Source organism: Pseudonaja textilis, chromosome 5, assembly GCF_049901715.1.
Source record: "Pseudonaja textilis isolate UNSWEBS1 chromosome 5, rPseTex1.2, whole genome shotgun sequence".
Lineage (NCBI taxonomy): Eukaryota > Metazoa > Chordata > Lepidosauria > Squamata > Elapidae > Pseudonaja > Pseudonaja textilis.
The window spans coordinates 55,819,922-55,834,151 of NC_141994.1; the positions used below are offsets into that span (position 1 = coordinate 55,819,922).

The 14,230-nt window shown below is 39.0% G+C and overlaps 1 protein-coding gene across 2 annotated transcripts in view; it reads right to left on the minus strand.

Moving 5' to 3' along the window:
• The window catches only part of DENND2A (DENN domain containing 2A), a 72,500-nt gene that overhangs the window by 23,201 nt on the left and 35,069 nt on the right, over nt 1-14,230 (minus strand). The window contains exons 5-11 of one of the 2 annotated variants that reach the window (XM_087934957.1): nt 10,797-10,915; nt 6,981-7,178; nt 5,766-5,859; nt 4,859-4,909; nt 3,608-3,795; nt 2,300-2,413; nt 769-834 (exon numbers count right to left, since the gene is read on the minus strand). In XM_087934957.1, the coding sequence (XP_087791083.1) occupies nt 769-834; nt 2,300-2,413; nt 3,608-3,795; nt 4,859-4,909; nt 5,766-5,859; nt 6,981-7,178; nt 10,797-10,915 (830 nt within the window). Of the gene's footprint in view, nt 1-768; nt 835-2,299; nt 2,414-3,607; nt 3,796-4,858; nt 4,910-5,765; nt 5,863-6,980; nt 7,179-10,796; nt 10,916-14,230 lie in introns of both variants that reach the window. The other variant, XM_087934956.1, reaches the window with a different exon arrangement.

The following is a 14,230-nucleotide window of genomic DNA, read 5'->3' on the forward strand; positions in this document are numbered from 1 at the left end:
TTGAGTGAATCACTACAGTTGTTAAATGAATCTGGCTTCCCCCACTAACTTTGATTATCCAAAGCCAACTGGAAATGTTACAAATGGTGATCATACGACCCCTGGGATAGTGCATTAACTACAGGCCGAATGCCAAGCAACCAAATTTTGATCACATGACCATAGATATGCTACAACAGTCATAAGTATGACAAACCATCATAAGTCACTTTTTTGAGTGCCATTGTAACTTCGAACCATCACTAAACGAGTGCTTACAAGTCAAGGACTATTTGTACCGGGGTGTCAAACTCGCATCATTATGGCATCGTCACGTGACGCATCGTGACTTTTGCCCTCTTCGCTAAACTGGGCATGGCCAGCGTGTGGCGCATCTGGCCTGCGGGCCACAAGTTTGACAGCCCTAATCTGTACACTTCTGAGGCACCTATTTCCTGACTTAGTTATCCTTTTGTGCTAGATTGTTTCCCATAATCCTAATCCAAGGCCAATTTCTCTAAAAAGCAACAAATTCCAAAAGATTGACTAAGTTACAAAATAAAATACTGCATTAAAACAAAAACACCATTATTTTTCTAGCTACATGATTTCAGATATTCCATAACAGCAACGCAAAAGAGAAGAAAGCTTGGATTTGGCTACAAAAAGAAAATTATGATTCAGCAACAATAGCCACAAAGCGTGGGTCAAAGCCTTTTCTTCCCTCGCTACAAAGGAGGCCAGTGAGACCATCCTTCTTGATTTCTGAAGACGAAACTAGATAGTTACCAGTATTCTTCTGCAGTATCCGAATCTTCGGCTGCCATCTTCACTCGTCAAGACAAATGAAAACGTCTCACTGAAAAAGAGAAAGTTTTAAAGACACTTTTTTTAATGAAAAGGTCATCTTCAGTTCTAGAAAATACGCATATAGATATTAAAAAGAACATATGTATTTTTTTTAAATATACATACATCTTTTTCTTTTTTTACAAGCCTAAGTAGAACAATATAAATTTCTGTGCTGCCCCTATACTTCACAACAAACATGCAGGATATATATGCTATCAGCCTAATTAAGATCTCAAATAGTTGAGATGAAGAAAAATAATCATCATTCATTCATCCCTTTGTTTCTTCTAAATAGGATCAAGATAATTACATGGCCCTCTATTTGTAAATGGGTATATTTTGGGTCAACATAGTGATTTTTGTTTTAGGGATTCTTTCATTTTTATTATTATTTCTTTATTATGATTACATTCTTCCTTTTTTCCAGGAACTCAAGATTAATTCTACTATGCATCCCTACAAATTTGCCTTTTCCTACTAGCACTTAGTCACAGCATAAAATTGCCCTGACAGCGTTATTTTTCTGTCATTTCACTATGTTATTTATTAAATTTTGATACTGCCCATCTCTGTTTTGGGCATCTCTAGCTGGCTGCTTTTGCTTCCATCTCATTTCCAGGCCATGAATGATACCAGATTAAGTTGTCCTTATCTGTACCAATGCCAAGCACCCAAATTTTGATCCCATGGCCACAGGACTGCTGCAACAGCCATTACTTTGGGAACTGGGTGTAAGTACCATTTCTGCAGTGCTGCTGTAACTCTGAATGGCCACTTAACGAACCCAGATTTGGGGTGGTGATGGCCAGATGTATTTTTTTAAAAGTCATAACTTTAAAGTATTTTGGATAACAATATATTAAACACACTTTATGGTATATTTGTATACCCTTGCCTTCTTTTTAGAGCTGAGACATAGTGACTATCCCCAAAACACCTAGCTGGCTTCTGGGCCTAATGTAGAATTAGAACTCATGGTCTCCTGGTTTCTCACTCAATTCCTTTAACCTCTGAACCACTATTCCTTTGTTGGTGGTCATGTGTGCTTTCAAATCAATCTTGACCGCTGGCAACTACATGGACAAGTCCATGCAATTTTCTTGGCAACATTTAGTTATATGTATGCAGTTATAATTATTTAATACTCTAGTTCATTGTACAGATTATAAATAAGGACTACTTTAAAATTACAACTGCTAATTTTGTGGCTAATTCTGTAGCTTTCATGTTCCACCTTGCTTCGGTCAGAGACCAAATAAGAATTGATTGGATGATCGAACAAATGCATTGATTCCCTAAATATTTCCGACCACTAGTTTCGTGTTTATTCTTCAGTTGTTCCTGCTGAAGTCCAAATTGATTTCGACTGTTATCATAAAAAGCAATCTGGTACAAATAAAAGCTAGCATGATGCGTAATGGCAGGTTAGGAGCTGGCAAGAAGGGGAAGAAAGGGGCCATCCTTTAACGTGCCTGCTAAACTGAGAAACAGGAGTCCAGTCTTTTGCATCAGGGAAGCAAAACTGCGGAATGGCCTTCAGCTGGTCCTCTGCCTCCCTCATGAATTTGAAGGAGCGTTCAAGCTAGCAGAAGAAAGGGAGGAGGAGATGTTTTTAATTATTTAGGTAGAAGTAAAATTGCATGAATTTTTCCCCCTCCCCTCTCCATCTACCTTGCTTCCTTAAATAAATGGAGAAGTGACAACAGAGAATACACATCCGCCTGGAGCAGGGGTGTCAAACTCGATTTCATTGAGGGCTGCATCAGGGTTGTGCTTGACCTTGGGGGTGGGGGTGGGGTGCATGGCCAGGATGGGTGTGGCCAGCTCGACATCACTTGTGTCGGCGCCTGTGGTGGCCCGAGCGCCCGGCCAGCAAAAACACGCTCTCGTGCTCTGTTTCATCTACAATGGCCTCCTGTAACCCTCTGCCAGCAAAAACGGAGCTCGAGAGGGCTGCATGCAGCTCTCCCCAGCTCCGTTTTCATTGGCAGAGGCACTGAGAGCTGGTCCTTTGCTGTTTCCAGGGTGGCCCCATGGGCCAGATCTAAGCAGCCTGCAGGCCGGATCCGGCCCCCGGGTATTGAGTCTGACACCACTGGTCTGGAGGGTATTAACATAGCTGTTTGCCTAGCTCACCTGAACTTTTTCTAACAAATGTACATGTATGTCATTCAGCCAACCTGCCTCCCTCTCCTCTCCCTCCCATTTACAATGGAATCTTGAGAATTCCCTTATCTTGCAGATTTCCTCTATCTTTTAGCTGTTTATTACACCAATGCTGATGTCCTTATTTTTAGAATTTCATTCTGTTGAGGGTTATCAACAGACAAAAGCAAATTGTCTCAGATCTGGTAGGGATTGTGCAATATAAAGTCATAGGCTGCATACAGTTCCCAGTGTTTGTTCTGATTACAACTGCTTAAATCAGCAGCACAGATTTGCATCAGCCTCAGGAAAGAGACATAAAACCTGTAATTGAAATCCAGAAATAGACTCAGCATTGTTTTAAGAAAGTAGACAGCAAACAAACTTCACCTTAAAACATAGGGATAAATTGGAAAGTTGTATCCCATTCACTTGCTTCACTGCCCTGTCTTCGGTGACTATCACTCTCCCTAAAAATGTTGTGGACCCTTGGCTGCCCACCTCTGGGTAGGTCAACCTCCCTAATTATCCAGATGTGCGGAGTTTCAACTTCTAGAATTTTAAGCCAACAGAGCAGAGCAATCCTTCCTTTGCTTGTCTCTGAATAGGCTATCTCCATCGTATGTCCTACCTTTAATGGAAACTGCTGTGTAACTTCAGGGACATATGGCACGCAAGCTTGTTTCTTGTGTAATGACACTACAACAAAATATTCAAAGAGCTGCCTCTCTTGATACTCGATCAGATCTCTCTCCAAGGTGTGATACTTGGGGGCTTGCTTCAGGCGAGATTTTACATGAACAAGGCGTTGACTGTGAGCTACATAAAAGGTAAGCCAACAAAATCAACACAACTGTTTTGGGTGCAGTTCCCCCAGCAATAAGCAGTTCTGTCTTACTTCAAACTACATATTCACCGTGAACTCATCCAGCCTTTCTTAACCTGGTCATCCTCCAGATGTGTGAACATCAACATGAAGCATTCCCAAGGAAGGACCTTGTAGGATGATAATCGTAAGTGCTAAAATCCACCCAACTGAAGGGCACCAGAGTTCAGAAAGGTCAACCTAAATATCCTGGAATTATGTTGTGTTTGTAACCAGGATATCAAAACATTCTGAAATATTATGGAGAAAAAAATCAAGATAAAAATGCAGTGTTGTTAGTTGGTGGATATGACAATTTTTTTTGTAGAAAATGAGACGGGAAAGCACATAGCCCAAGGGTTGGAAATCTGCTGATCATCTTGAAATGGCCAGACTTGAACAACCTTCAGTACAAAGAACACAGGCTAGAAAATAAGTGATATGTTCTAGAGTGATAACATATATCAATTATTAAATATAAGGATTTCAAACTTCACCAACTGATTGCAATTGCAGTCCATCCACACAATTGAAACACTTTAACACAGAGCCTTATTTTTACCGATAAAATCTATAGTCCTAAACATATTCACTTGAGCATTTTCCCTAAGATGGAACTTATGTTTGGACTACAAATCCCAGAATTCCCAGCTACCAGGGTACTGGCTAAACTAACTGGGAATTGTAGGAATTGTGGTCTGACACCATCTGAAATGCTCCAGGTCTGGAAAAGCTGTATTAGGATATAAAACTCATTAAATATTGACTTCTAAGTACACATTTTAAGAATTGGGTTGTATGTTGGATAATGAACTTTTTTCAGGGATATGAATGTTCATATAGCCATCATAATAGACAAACAATTGATAATTCACTTTTGCAATAATTGAAGGCCTCTACAGGCATAAAACATATCCTGTTATTTTGGACAGGAAAAAAAAAACTAGAAGGGGGAAAACCCACAACTGTCAAGCCAAAATCAATAATCTTCTCTAAAGTTCATATCTCAATTGATACCTCTTTGTTTTTCTTCTGTATCACTGTCTGATTCACTGTTTTCATCTGTAACTAGGAGGAAATAGAAAAGAATGGTAAACATTACTTTTTAAAAAAAAATAATTATTGTTTTCTGAACAGCAAACAAAATCTTGAATGGCTCACGGAATCAGTTCTCACAAGTTCTCTTATCCCCACAAAATATAGGATGCTTGGTTGAGATGGCCAGAAGATAAGTTAGGGACTACTAAGAAATTTCTAGAAAACTGCAGTAAATAATTCAGATTTTGGTTTACTGGGAGCAACTCCAAACATCACCAAAATTAAGTTGTGTAAATGGAGAAAGATCGGAAAATGGAGGGAGGAATCTTGTACAAAAGGACAACGAGGTCAGTTCCTAACTGAAAGATGCTCAGGAAGCATCCCAAAAGCTATGTTTTTTTGCACCTTGCTTTGGTGAACGAATGATGGATTCTATTGTAAAAGACCAAATAGAACAGTTAAGTCTGACAACTGAAATATACTATTTAATAGTACTAGGATATAAGGTGAATCGTACTAAACAGCTATAGCACTTAGACTTATATACCGCTTCATAGTGCTTTACAGTTCTAAGTGGTTTACAGAGTCAGCATACTGACCCCAACAATCTGGATCCTCATTTTACTGACTTTGGAAAAGGATGGAAGGATGAGCCAGTGAGACTTAAACTGCAAACTCCGGGCAGCTGGTAGTCAGCACAAGTAGCCTGCAGTACTGCATTCTGACCACTGCACCACCACCAATATAGAAAAGAGGCAACTGAGGCAGAAGCATCATGTCCTTTATAACTGGTTATTATTAAGGAAATCCCTTTAATATTGGACAATACTGAGTAGGCACAAAAGCTGCCTGCAAAACCATTGGTCCAGCAACAGTCTTTCCTTACCTCTCCCTGAGCTAGACTCTGTAGATTGTGACAGTCTCTTGACTCGTTTCTTCCCTCTTCGAGCCTCATAAATGGCATTGATTTTTAACACCAGCTGCTTAACATAAAGAAGAAAAAGTAAATGCTTTCATCTTTCCACAAATCCAGTTTCTTTTTTAAATGATGCCCACATCATTTTATCTACCAAGGCAATTTACAGGTAGTCCTCAACATATAAAACTAGAGACTAAGGAAGTTGATGTTGATAGACAAACTCTGTCATCAAGGTGACAAGGAATAAAACTTTTCCCTAAGTCTGAAATGTTTAGATAATATTCAGAAGCATCTTAGACAGATGCCTCCCTAATTCACTAGAGTACAGCTAGACCTCAACTTACAACCACAATTGAGCCCAAAATTTCTGTTGCTAAGTGAAACATTTAAGTGAATTTGCCCCATTTTTTATGGGAAAAGAAAGCCTTGTTTCTCACCATATAACCTTCAGATGATGATTAATGTTACTGTTTATTAATTTTAATCATTTACTATCTACATCAAGGGTCTTCATACTTGACAAGTTTAAGACTTGTGGACTTCAACTCCCAGAATTCCCGAGCTAACATGACTGGAGGAGGAATTCTGGGAGTTGAAGTCCATAAGTCTTAAAGTTGTCAAGTTTAAAGACCCCTGATCTACATAGCTCAATTTTGGAGGGTAATGTATATACCATATGTTTTGCTCCATAAGACATACTCCTCCCCCCCACCCCCAAAAAAGTGGGTGGAAATGTCTGTGCGTCGGTGCCGGTCCTTTGGTGAATAGCAGCTGGGCTGCGGTGGCAGAGTCATTTTATAGTGCTGAACCCCGCCTCTTCTGTCTTTGCCATTGCCTGCCTCTTCTGTCTCTTACACAGTGCAGGAATCAATAGGCAGAGCTGGCACATGAGAGGACACCTATCTGGGGTCCTCTCAGGCTCTGCCTGATATTTTTTTTTCTTGTTTCCCTCTTCTAAACCTAGGTGTGCCATATAGTCAGGTGCGTCTTATAGTGTGAAAAATATGGTACTTACTTTTAAAAGGGCTCACCTATCAAGATTCAGATAATTTTCAGGACCGCAAACATGAAATTAATACTTAATTCCCTAGACAAGACTTAAAATAACAATTTTTGAACACTGCTTCTAATCTTTCACAGTCCTAAATCAGCCAAAAAAAATATCTTTAAAGAAAAAAATACCTTGGAAATTTTTCTTCTTTTCTTGCCATTTTGAGAATCACCCAAGGAGAAGAAAGTATCATCAGGACTGCTAGGAGTAGAAGGAGGGCTGATTTTGGAAGGAGAGTAAGTTCCATCCCGGTTTGGTTTCCGTATGTCTAACAGTTTGAAACTTCTGCGTTCTGAGTTTTGTCTAAAGAAGATGGGCTTAGAGAGGACCTAAGGAGACAGACCACAATGGGGGAAATGGGGAACATCAGACACTACATTTCTCTACAATTAAAAACATTCAAAATAAGAAGCATTAAAACATTAGTCGCAAGAATTCTTGGCTTTAGTTAAAAAGCTTTAACACTTGCTTAGACTATTTTTCACAGGATTCTCTATCAGGTCAATAGGAAAAAAATGATATATTTTCCACAAGTGTGCTGAGAAGTCTCATTAGCATGACAGAAACAGCTCTTACTGCTCGCACAACTAGTTTTCAGGAGCTCTATGGAACTGAGCCAACAAAACTAACCAGTGAAGCAACCACAGACACTTGGATTGGAAAAATAAGGAGCTGTTGTACCACATCAGACCCAGATGTTTACATGGTCCAATAGTCTGTCAGCCAATACTCATCACCAGTGGCTTCAGAAGCAGGTTTAAGCAACCATACAATTGCATATTTATGGACCGTGCATTCCCTGACCCTGTTATTTAGTTAGTGATTTTATCCAGTAGAACAACAGAATGGTCTGGCACTTGTTCATGAGCTTCTTAGGACACAGTAGGTCAAATCTTAGCTTTGGGCACAAGAACACCAATTTCAATTTCTGGTTCCTGGAAAAGCTGAAATAAAGTTGTGAGAGCATAAAGCAAAATCAGCTCCAGGTATTGATTGCAACTACAGCAATTGTAAACTTTCTTTTTTAATTCTCAAAAGACCAACATGCTGAAATAAGTTCACTGTTGAATGACATTCTTCTCTCTTCAATGAGCAGTAGTAGAAAACTTTTTAAGTGCTAACTATATAACAAATCAGATTACTAATTTGCTGGTTCCTGTTTGATTTTTTTTAACAGAATGAAAGCAATAAATAAACCCCTTTTTCCATCTTTGTGAGATATAAAAAAAATCTCCTTGTAATGACCCAGTTGTAGTTCTAGATGCTTTTTAAAAATAAATCCGAGTTATTATTTGATGGAAGCACCTACAATGAAGAGTGTGAGGAATTGTCTCTACTTTCCCTTTTTCAAAGACATGTCCACAAAATACATACAAACGAACTCAAGGATTAGTAATACTGGAACTGCTAAATTTGTTCCAGTCTATTCAGAACAGAAATGTTGGCCCAAGTTCTCAATCTTTCTCCTCACTCCAGCTTCAAACAGAATTTTACTTACAATACAGTAGGTGATTATGGCTTTTGTACTCATTACAGTTTCTAGTACAATTTAGTGCTTAATGGCAAACTTCTATTTAAACCAAATAAACCAGAGGGCAGGACAAGAAACAATGGATGGAAACTAATCAAGGAGAGAAACAACCTGGAATTAAGGAGAAACTTCCGAACAGTGGGGACAACTGGCCTTCAGACATTGTGGGTGCCTCATCATTTGAGTTTTTAAAGAAGAGATTGGACAGCCACTTGTCTGAAAGGGTTCCTGCTTGAGCAGCGGGCTGGACTAGAAGACCTCCAAGGTCCCTTCCTTCTCTATTCTGATTGAAATGCCTTTGCACAGCAGATTCATTTGTATATCTAACCCAGCTTTAGATCTAAATGGCTAGAAATTGATGTGAAGCTGCCTCAATAAAGGTACTGAGCTAATGCCTTCAGTAATTTCATCACCGTCATCACACTGTCCAACAGACCACATTCTAAGGACTGTATTTCTAGCACAGAGTTGAAATGTGGGGTCCTTGGTGCTCTCTGAGTTTGGTTGTTTACTTGCAGATGTTTCTAAACTAGGTAACATCATGAGCTCTGATGTTACCTAGTTTGTGTAATGAAACATCTGCAACCAAGCTCAGAGAGCACCAAAGGCCCCTCAGACCACATTCTCATTCTGTTAATGGCATTAAAAAGAAAGGGGCATGTATTAAGGTAGGAAACAATACAAAAAAATAATCCCCCATCACTTGGAAGATAAATATCAGCTCCCAGCTACACTGAATCTTATCTCCAGACTAAATATCAAAAGTACAGTTTGCAGCTGTCACAATGAACTCCCTCCACAAATTCCCTCTGTGCACAAAACTCCCCTATACATCCCAAAAGACTAATATTTTTCCTGATTCATTCCTATATTATCTGGAGAACAATTAGGGATTAGTAGTCAGTAGTAACACCGGAGTGTCCTGTCTCTATACAGCAACTTAACCTATTAACACCTAAAAATTCTAAATAGGTTATCAAATACATATATATGCAGAGTCCTGCATAAATATTTGCAAGAACATTTCTGTTTAAACACACAATTCTTCATGAATGGTGCCCCTTGTACTTTCCATATTAATCAACATTCTCTGTCTTTTGCTCTATTGATGGCCAGTCATCTTATTTTTATGTAGGAAATTTCAACTTCTGTTCTAACTTCATTCTTACCTTTCCTCCACTACCCCGAATATGAATAATGGTGGTAGTGAACAGGATAGTATTTTTCCTACCACCAAGTACTGAAAATCCCTGAAACTCTTCAAAGAATGGAGGTGTGAAATTCTGGGGCACACAAGCCATATGCTTACCTCCCAGTAATCCAAGATGCAGGTCCCAAAATGTGAAGGAAAAATCGGGAATTCCAAAAGTGGCTTGAGTTTTAACTGGAAACAGAAGAATTGCTCTCAATTCTTCTCATAAATAGCCTAAAATTTCACACTAAAATCCAGCTGTTCAACCATCATATTTTGATGTCCTGCTTCGTCACCTGAAGCAGGCAAGCAGTATTAAAGTTGAGAATGGGTTGGCTGCCCAGCTGTCTCCCTATTCTCAGTCTTAATCTCCATAAAAAGCAGTGGTGTGATTAAAAAAAAAATTACTACCAGTTCTGTGGGCGTGGCTTGGTAGGCATGATAGGGGAAAGGTACTGTAAAATCTCCATTCCCATCCCACTCTAGGGGAAGGATACTGTAAAATCCATGTTCCCTTCCCACACCTGGGGAAAGGTTACTGCAAAATCCCATTCCCTCCCCACCCCACTAACCTGCTTTCCAGCTCCATTCTCCTGTGCAGGGCAACAAAAGAAGACCCAGCTGACTAGCTGGGACTCAGGAGGCAGAGAATAGATGGGGACAGGGCCAGTCAGAGGTGATAATTGCTTGTTCTCTGAACTACTCAAAATTTCCGCTACCGGTTCTCCAGAACTGGTCAGAACCTGCTGAATACCACCTCTGATTAAAAAAAGATTGAGAAATGAATCCCACATCTTCTTATGAGGTCAACAGGTTAACAGGCTGCAAGACTGAGTTCTGGCCCCTGACTTTGCCCATACATAATTGCCAGCCAGCCCTAGAAAAGTGGCATATGGTCTTACAGAATTTCTTTATGGTTTCGAATTGGCAAGAACTATCAACAAATGTCTACAGCAAGAATACATCCAGAGTGTCCTATTTCTAAGTCCAGAAATCCATCGTGATTCAGAAAGCTTAGTTTTATTACTTTAAAGTCACCAAATTCAGTTAGCAGAAAAACAATCAACTTCCTTAGGGAGTTAACCCAAGATGGGAAACCAAGCTGAACAAAGGATTAGTCATTTTCTTCCCTGAAGGTATCAATTTTCTGACCACTGTATCTCCATAATAACCATCAAAATGTATAGCTTGGGGGCGCTGACTGTTCAGATTAGACCAGGTTACCTTTGTGGGCGTGCCAGGAATAGAAGTAGGAGATGCTGGAAAGTTCAGGCCACATTTCTTCCCTAGGCAATGACTATTTGTCTCGATATCTTCATAGGGGTTTTCTTTTGCTGGCAAATCTGGAATTGAAAACCAAGGCAATAAATGCACATAAAACAAAATACAACTTTTTCCTAAGGATTTGGAAATGACATTTGTGGATGCCATTGACTGAATGAGGTTCCATATCATTCATAAACTACCACCGGCATGTACAAGAGTCCTCAACTTACAACTACAATTGAGCCCAAAACTTTTGTTGCTAAGCGGAGGCAGTTTTCCCTATTTTCCCTATTTTATGACCTTTCTTGCCACAGTTGTTAAGTGAATCACTTAGTAACACTGTTGTTGGATGAATTCGGCTTTCCCATTGACTTAGCCTGTCAAAAGGTGGCAAAAGGTCAACACATGACCTCAGAACACTGCAACCGTCATAACTATGAGTTAGTTGCCAAGCGTCTGAATTTTGATCATGTAACAATGAGGATGCTGCAATGGTCATGTGAAAAAATGCTCATAAGTCACTTTTTTCAGTGCCGTTGTAACTTTGAATGGTCACTAAACAAACTATTGTAAATCTAGGACTACCTGTACGCCGAACTATAAATTCAACTCTATGATCTTCAAATCAATCTATTTAAGTTGTATCAGGATTGGAAGGATTGACTAATGCATTAATTAGACTTGCTCTTCCTCTAGGAGCTAAAAGCAGTGTACATAACAATTGGATGAAAAAAGTCAGTCACCCTTGGTTAATTATATGTTTCCATATATCCCTAAGTCATGTTGTGGTTAGCCGGCAGCACGTGCGGACGGCTGAGGAGAGCGAGGACTCAGATGAGGGGCCAGGAGTGAACTGCTGCCTTCAGAGATTGTGGGGGCTGGCAGCAGCGATGAAGAGGTTCCTGAGGAGCCTGTGTCAAGTACGTGTGCGTGCAGGATTGCTCGCAGAAAAGAGCAGCTGCAATGGCATGGGTGACTCGGGAGTAAGGTTCCAAGGTAATGGCCCCTCCTTCAAGAAGATAAAAGCCAGCTATGAAGCAAACGTTCTTTGCAGGAAGCAAAGATGTTTTGAAACTCAGCATCATGGACATTACAGTATCTTAAGTTGGTATTTGAAGACTCTTGTGTTGTGAAATATTTCTTATCTGTGATTCTTGTCAGTCTCACACAGTTTTGATGAGGTTTGTGCTTATCAAAGTTAATTAGTTTGCAGCAGCCTTTTAACCAGGGATTCGTAAGATTCATTAAAAGATTTCTGTTTCCTTTGGTTATTGCTTGTTTTATTGGAAAAGGGTTTGGGTCAGAACAAGTCAGAACAATCTCCACATAATACAAATGTGAAGGATATGTTAGTAGTTAGTTGAATTCTTTCTTCTTTCCATCAACACAGTATTTCCTGTGCCACTGTTACCACCCAATCCCCAAACATAATCAGACCACCTCTATGCTTAACAGCTGGCAAAGTATTCTTTTTTTCTAAAAATGATTGTGCGGTTTTTGTTGCACCAGTCTAAAAGTACTTTGTTCCCAAACATTTCAGACTTATCAAGGCTTTCTTTAAATTTTTAGACAAACCTGAACTCAGAGACAACAGTTTCCTTCTGAGAATGCTTTTGTGCAGGTACTTGTTATATAAGCAACACTGCATTGGGCACCTGAAGAGCTATTCCAGGATCACCTAATCTTTTCAGCAAGTTATTTGATCTGTGGATTCCGTTTTGCAGCTGTGACCATTTCCTGATATTTTGTTCTTTTGTGGTCTTCCATAATGTGCCTTGACTTCCCATATATGTTCCATTCCTCGACACTATTTCCCCCAAGTAAAATCACTAACTGGAAGCATATACAGATTTTTAGCACCTTCTTTGTAAAAGTGAATTCTCTTCATTTTCAAATAGATATTCAGATGGCTACTTAGGGGAGCCTAAGGTGGTTGAAAGTCACAATCTGAGTGTTAGAACAATCAGGTTATTTGTTCACTTGTGGAATTGTTTCCACCTGCAGACTTAAGGAGGCATATCTCTGTGGACCTTACTGATAACTGTACATTAAAAAAGTAACAATAATTCAACCAGAAAGCTATTCAAACTTTTATACTACATTCATTACAGTATTTTCTTATTCTGAATGTGTAAACAGCTTCATCTAAAAAATGAGTGTCCATTCAACTTCTCAGAAAATTGGCTTTAATTCTACACCATGAGAAAGCAATATCAGGTTCTATTCACTGAGAGAAACACAAAAATATACAAAGGGCAAGGCTGTTGAAACCTGAGCTACAAAACTCCCTCTTCCAATGTTATCCACCTCCCCCACCTCCAAAAAAAAAAAAATCTCTGAGGAACATTAGGCTAAAAGAGAATTGACTGGTCTAAAATGAACTTTTAAACCAGGATCCAACAATTGTTCTTTGTTCATTTTTTAAAAAAGAGTGATGGTCATACCTGAGCATCAATAGCCAATGCCAACGTCATGACTGGATGGCATGAGGGGAAAAAGAAAGGAAAATTGAAGGATAGCTTTGGAACAAAAGGTTAAAAATAAATTGCTGGAGTATGTTGAAAGTAGGAGAGTGTGCTGAAGGTGTGTTCTAAGCTGGAAATGTACAACTTCTCATAGGTACAATTGAACAAAGAAGTTAGATAATGCTATTTGTTTATTTTGGACTTTACTGCTACAAGCAAATGAGCCTATTCCAACTTATTCATCAATGAATATTTTTTTAAAAAAAATCTTTATTTAATATTATGAGAATCAGTAAAATGTGTGTCTTGCCTATTGATTTTCACATTTTATTCTATGTTGGATTGTGGCTATTACTTTAGTTTAAGGTGAGTGTTAACAATTTTTTTAGAACTAATTAATTACTACATACTAGCCAAATGATGGATCACATTTGGATCAGGTTTTACTCAAGGAAGCAACATACATATACATGCTAATGTCTGCCTTGCTTTGACATATATAAACAACACTGAAATAATGTATTTTGTCCTTTTCTCATATTAGCTTGTGTTGGTTTCATCTACAGTTTTCTATTGACTTGCCATGGTTACATTTCTGTCATGCACTGTATATAATTCCTACAAATAATTCCTACAAATGCATTCCATAAAAATCCGTTCTAACCTCAAAAATTATGTCTATACATGCACCAAGGAGATGTTACTTTAAACACAGAAACTAGCAACTCCCAGCTTTCCAAATGCCGAATTCTGATCAAACCAAATAGCATGGCAACACTCAGGTTTGCAGAAATTAAGAATTCAACATTACCAGGAAAACTGTTTGTTGCCCATCCTTATTCTTACAGAGAATTATTGTAATTTCTACCTCTTATCTTCTAGGAAACTATTCCATGCTACTCCATAACAAAACCTTTGGTTTGAAAA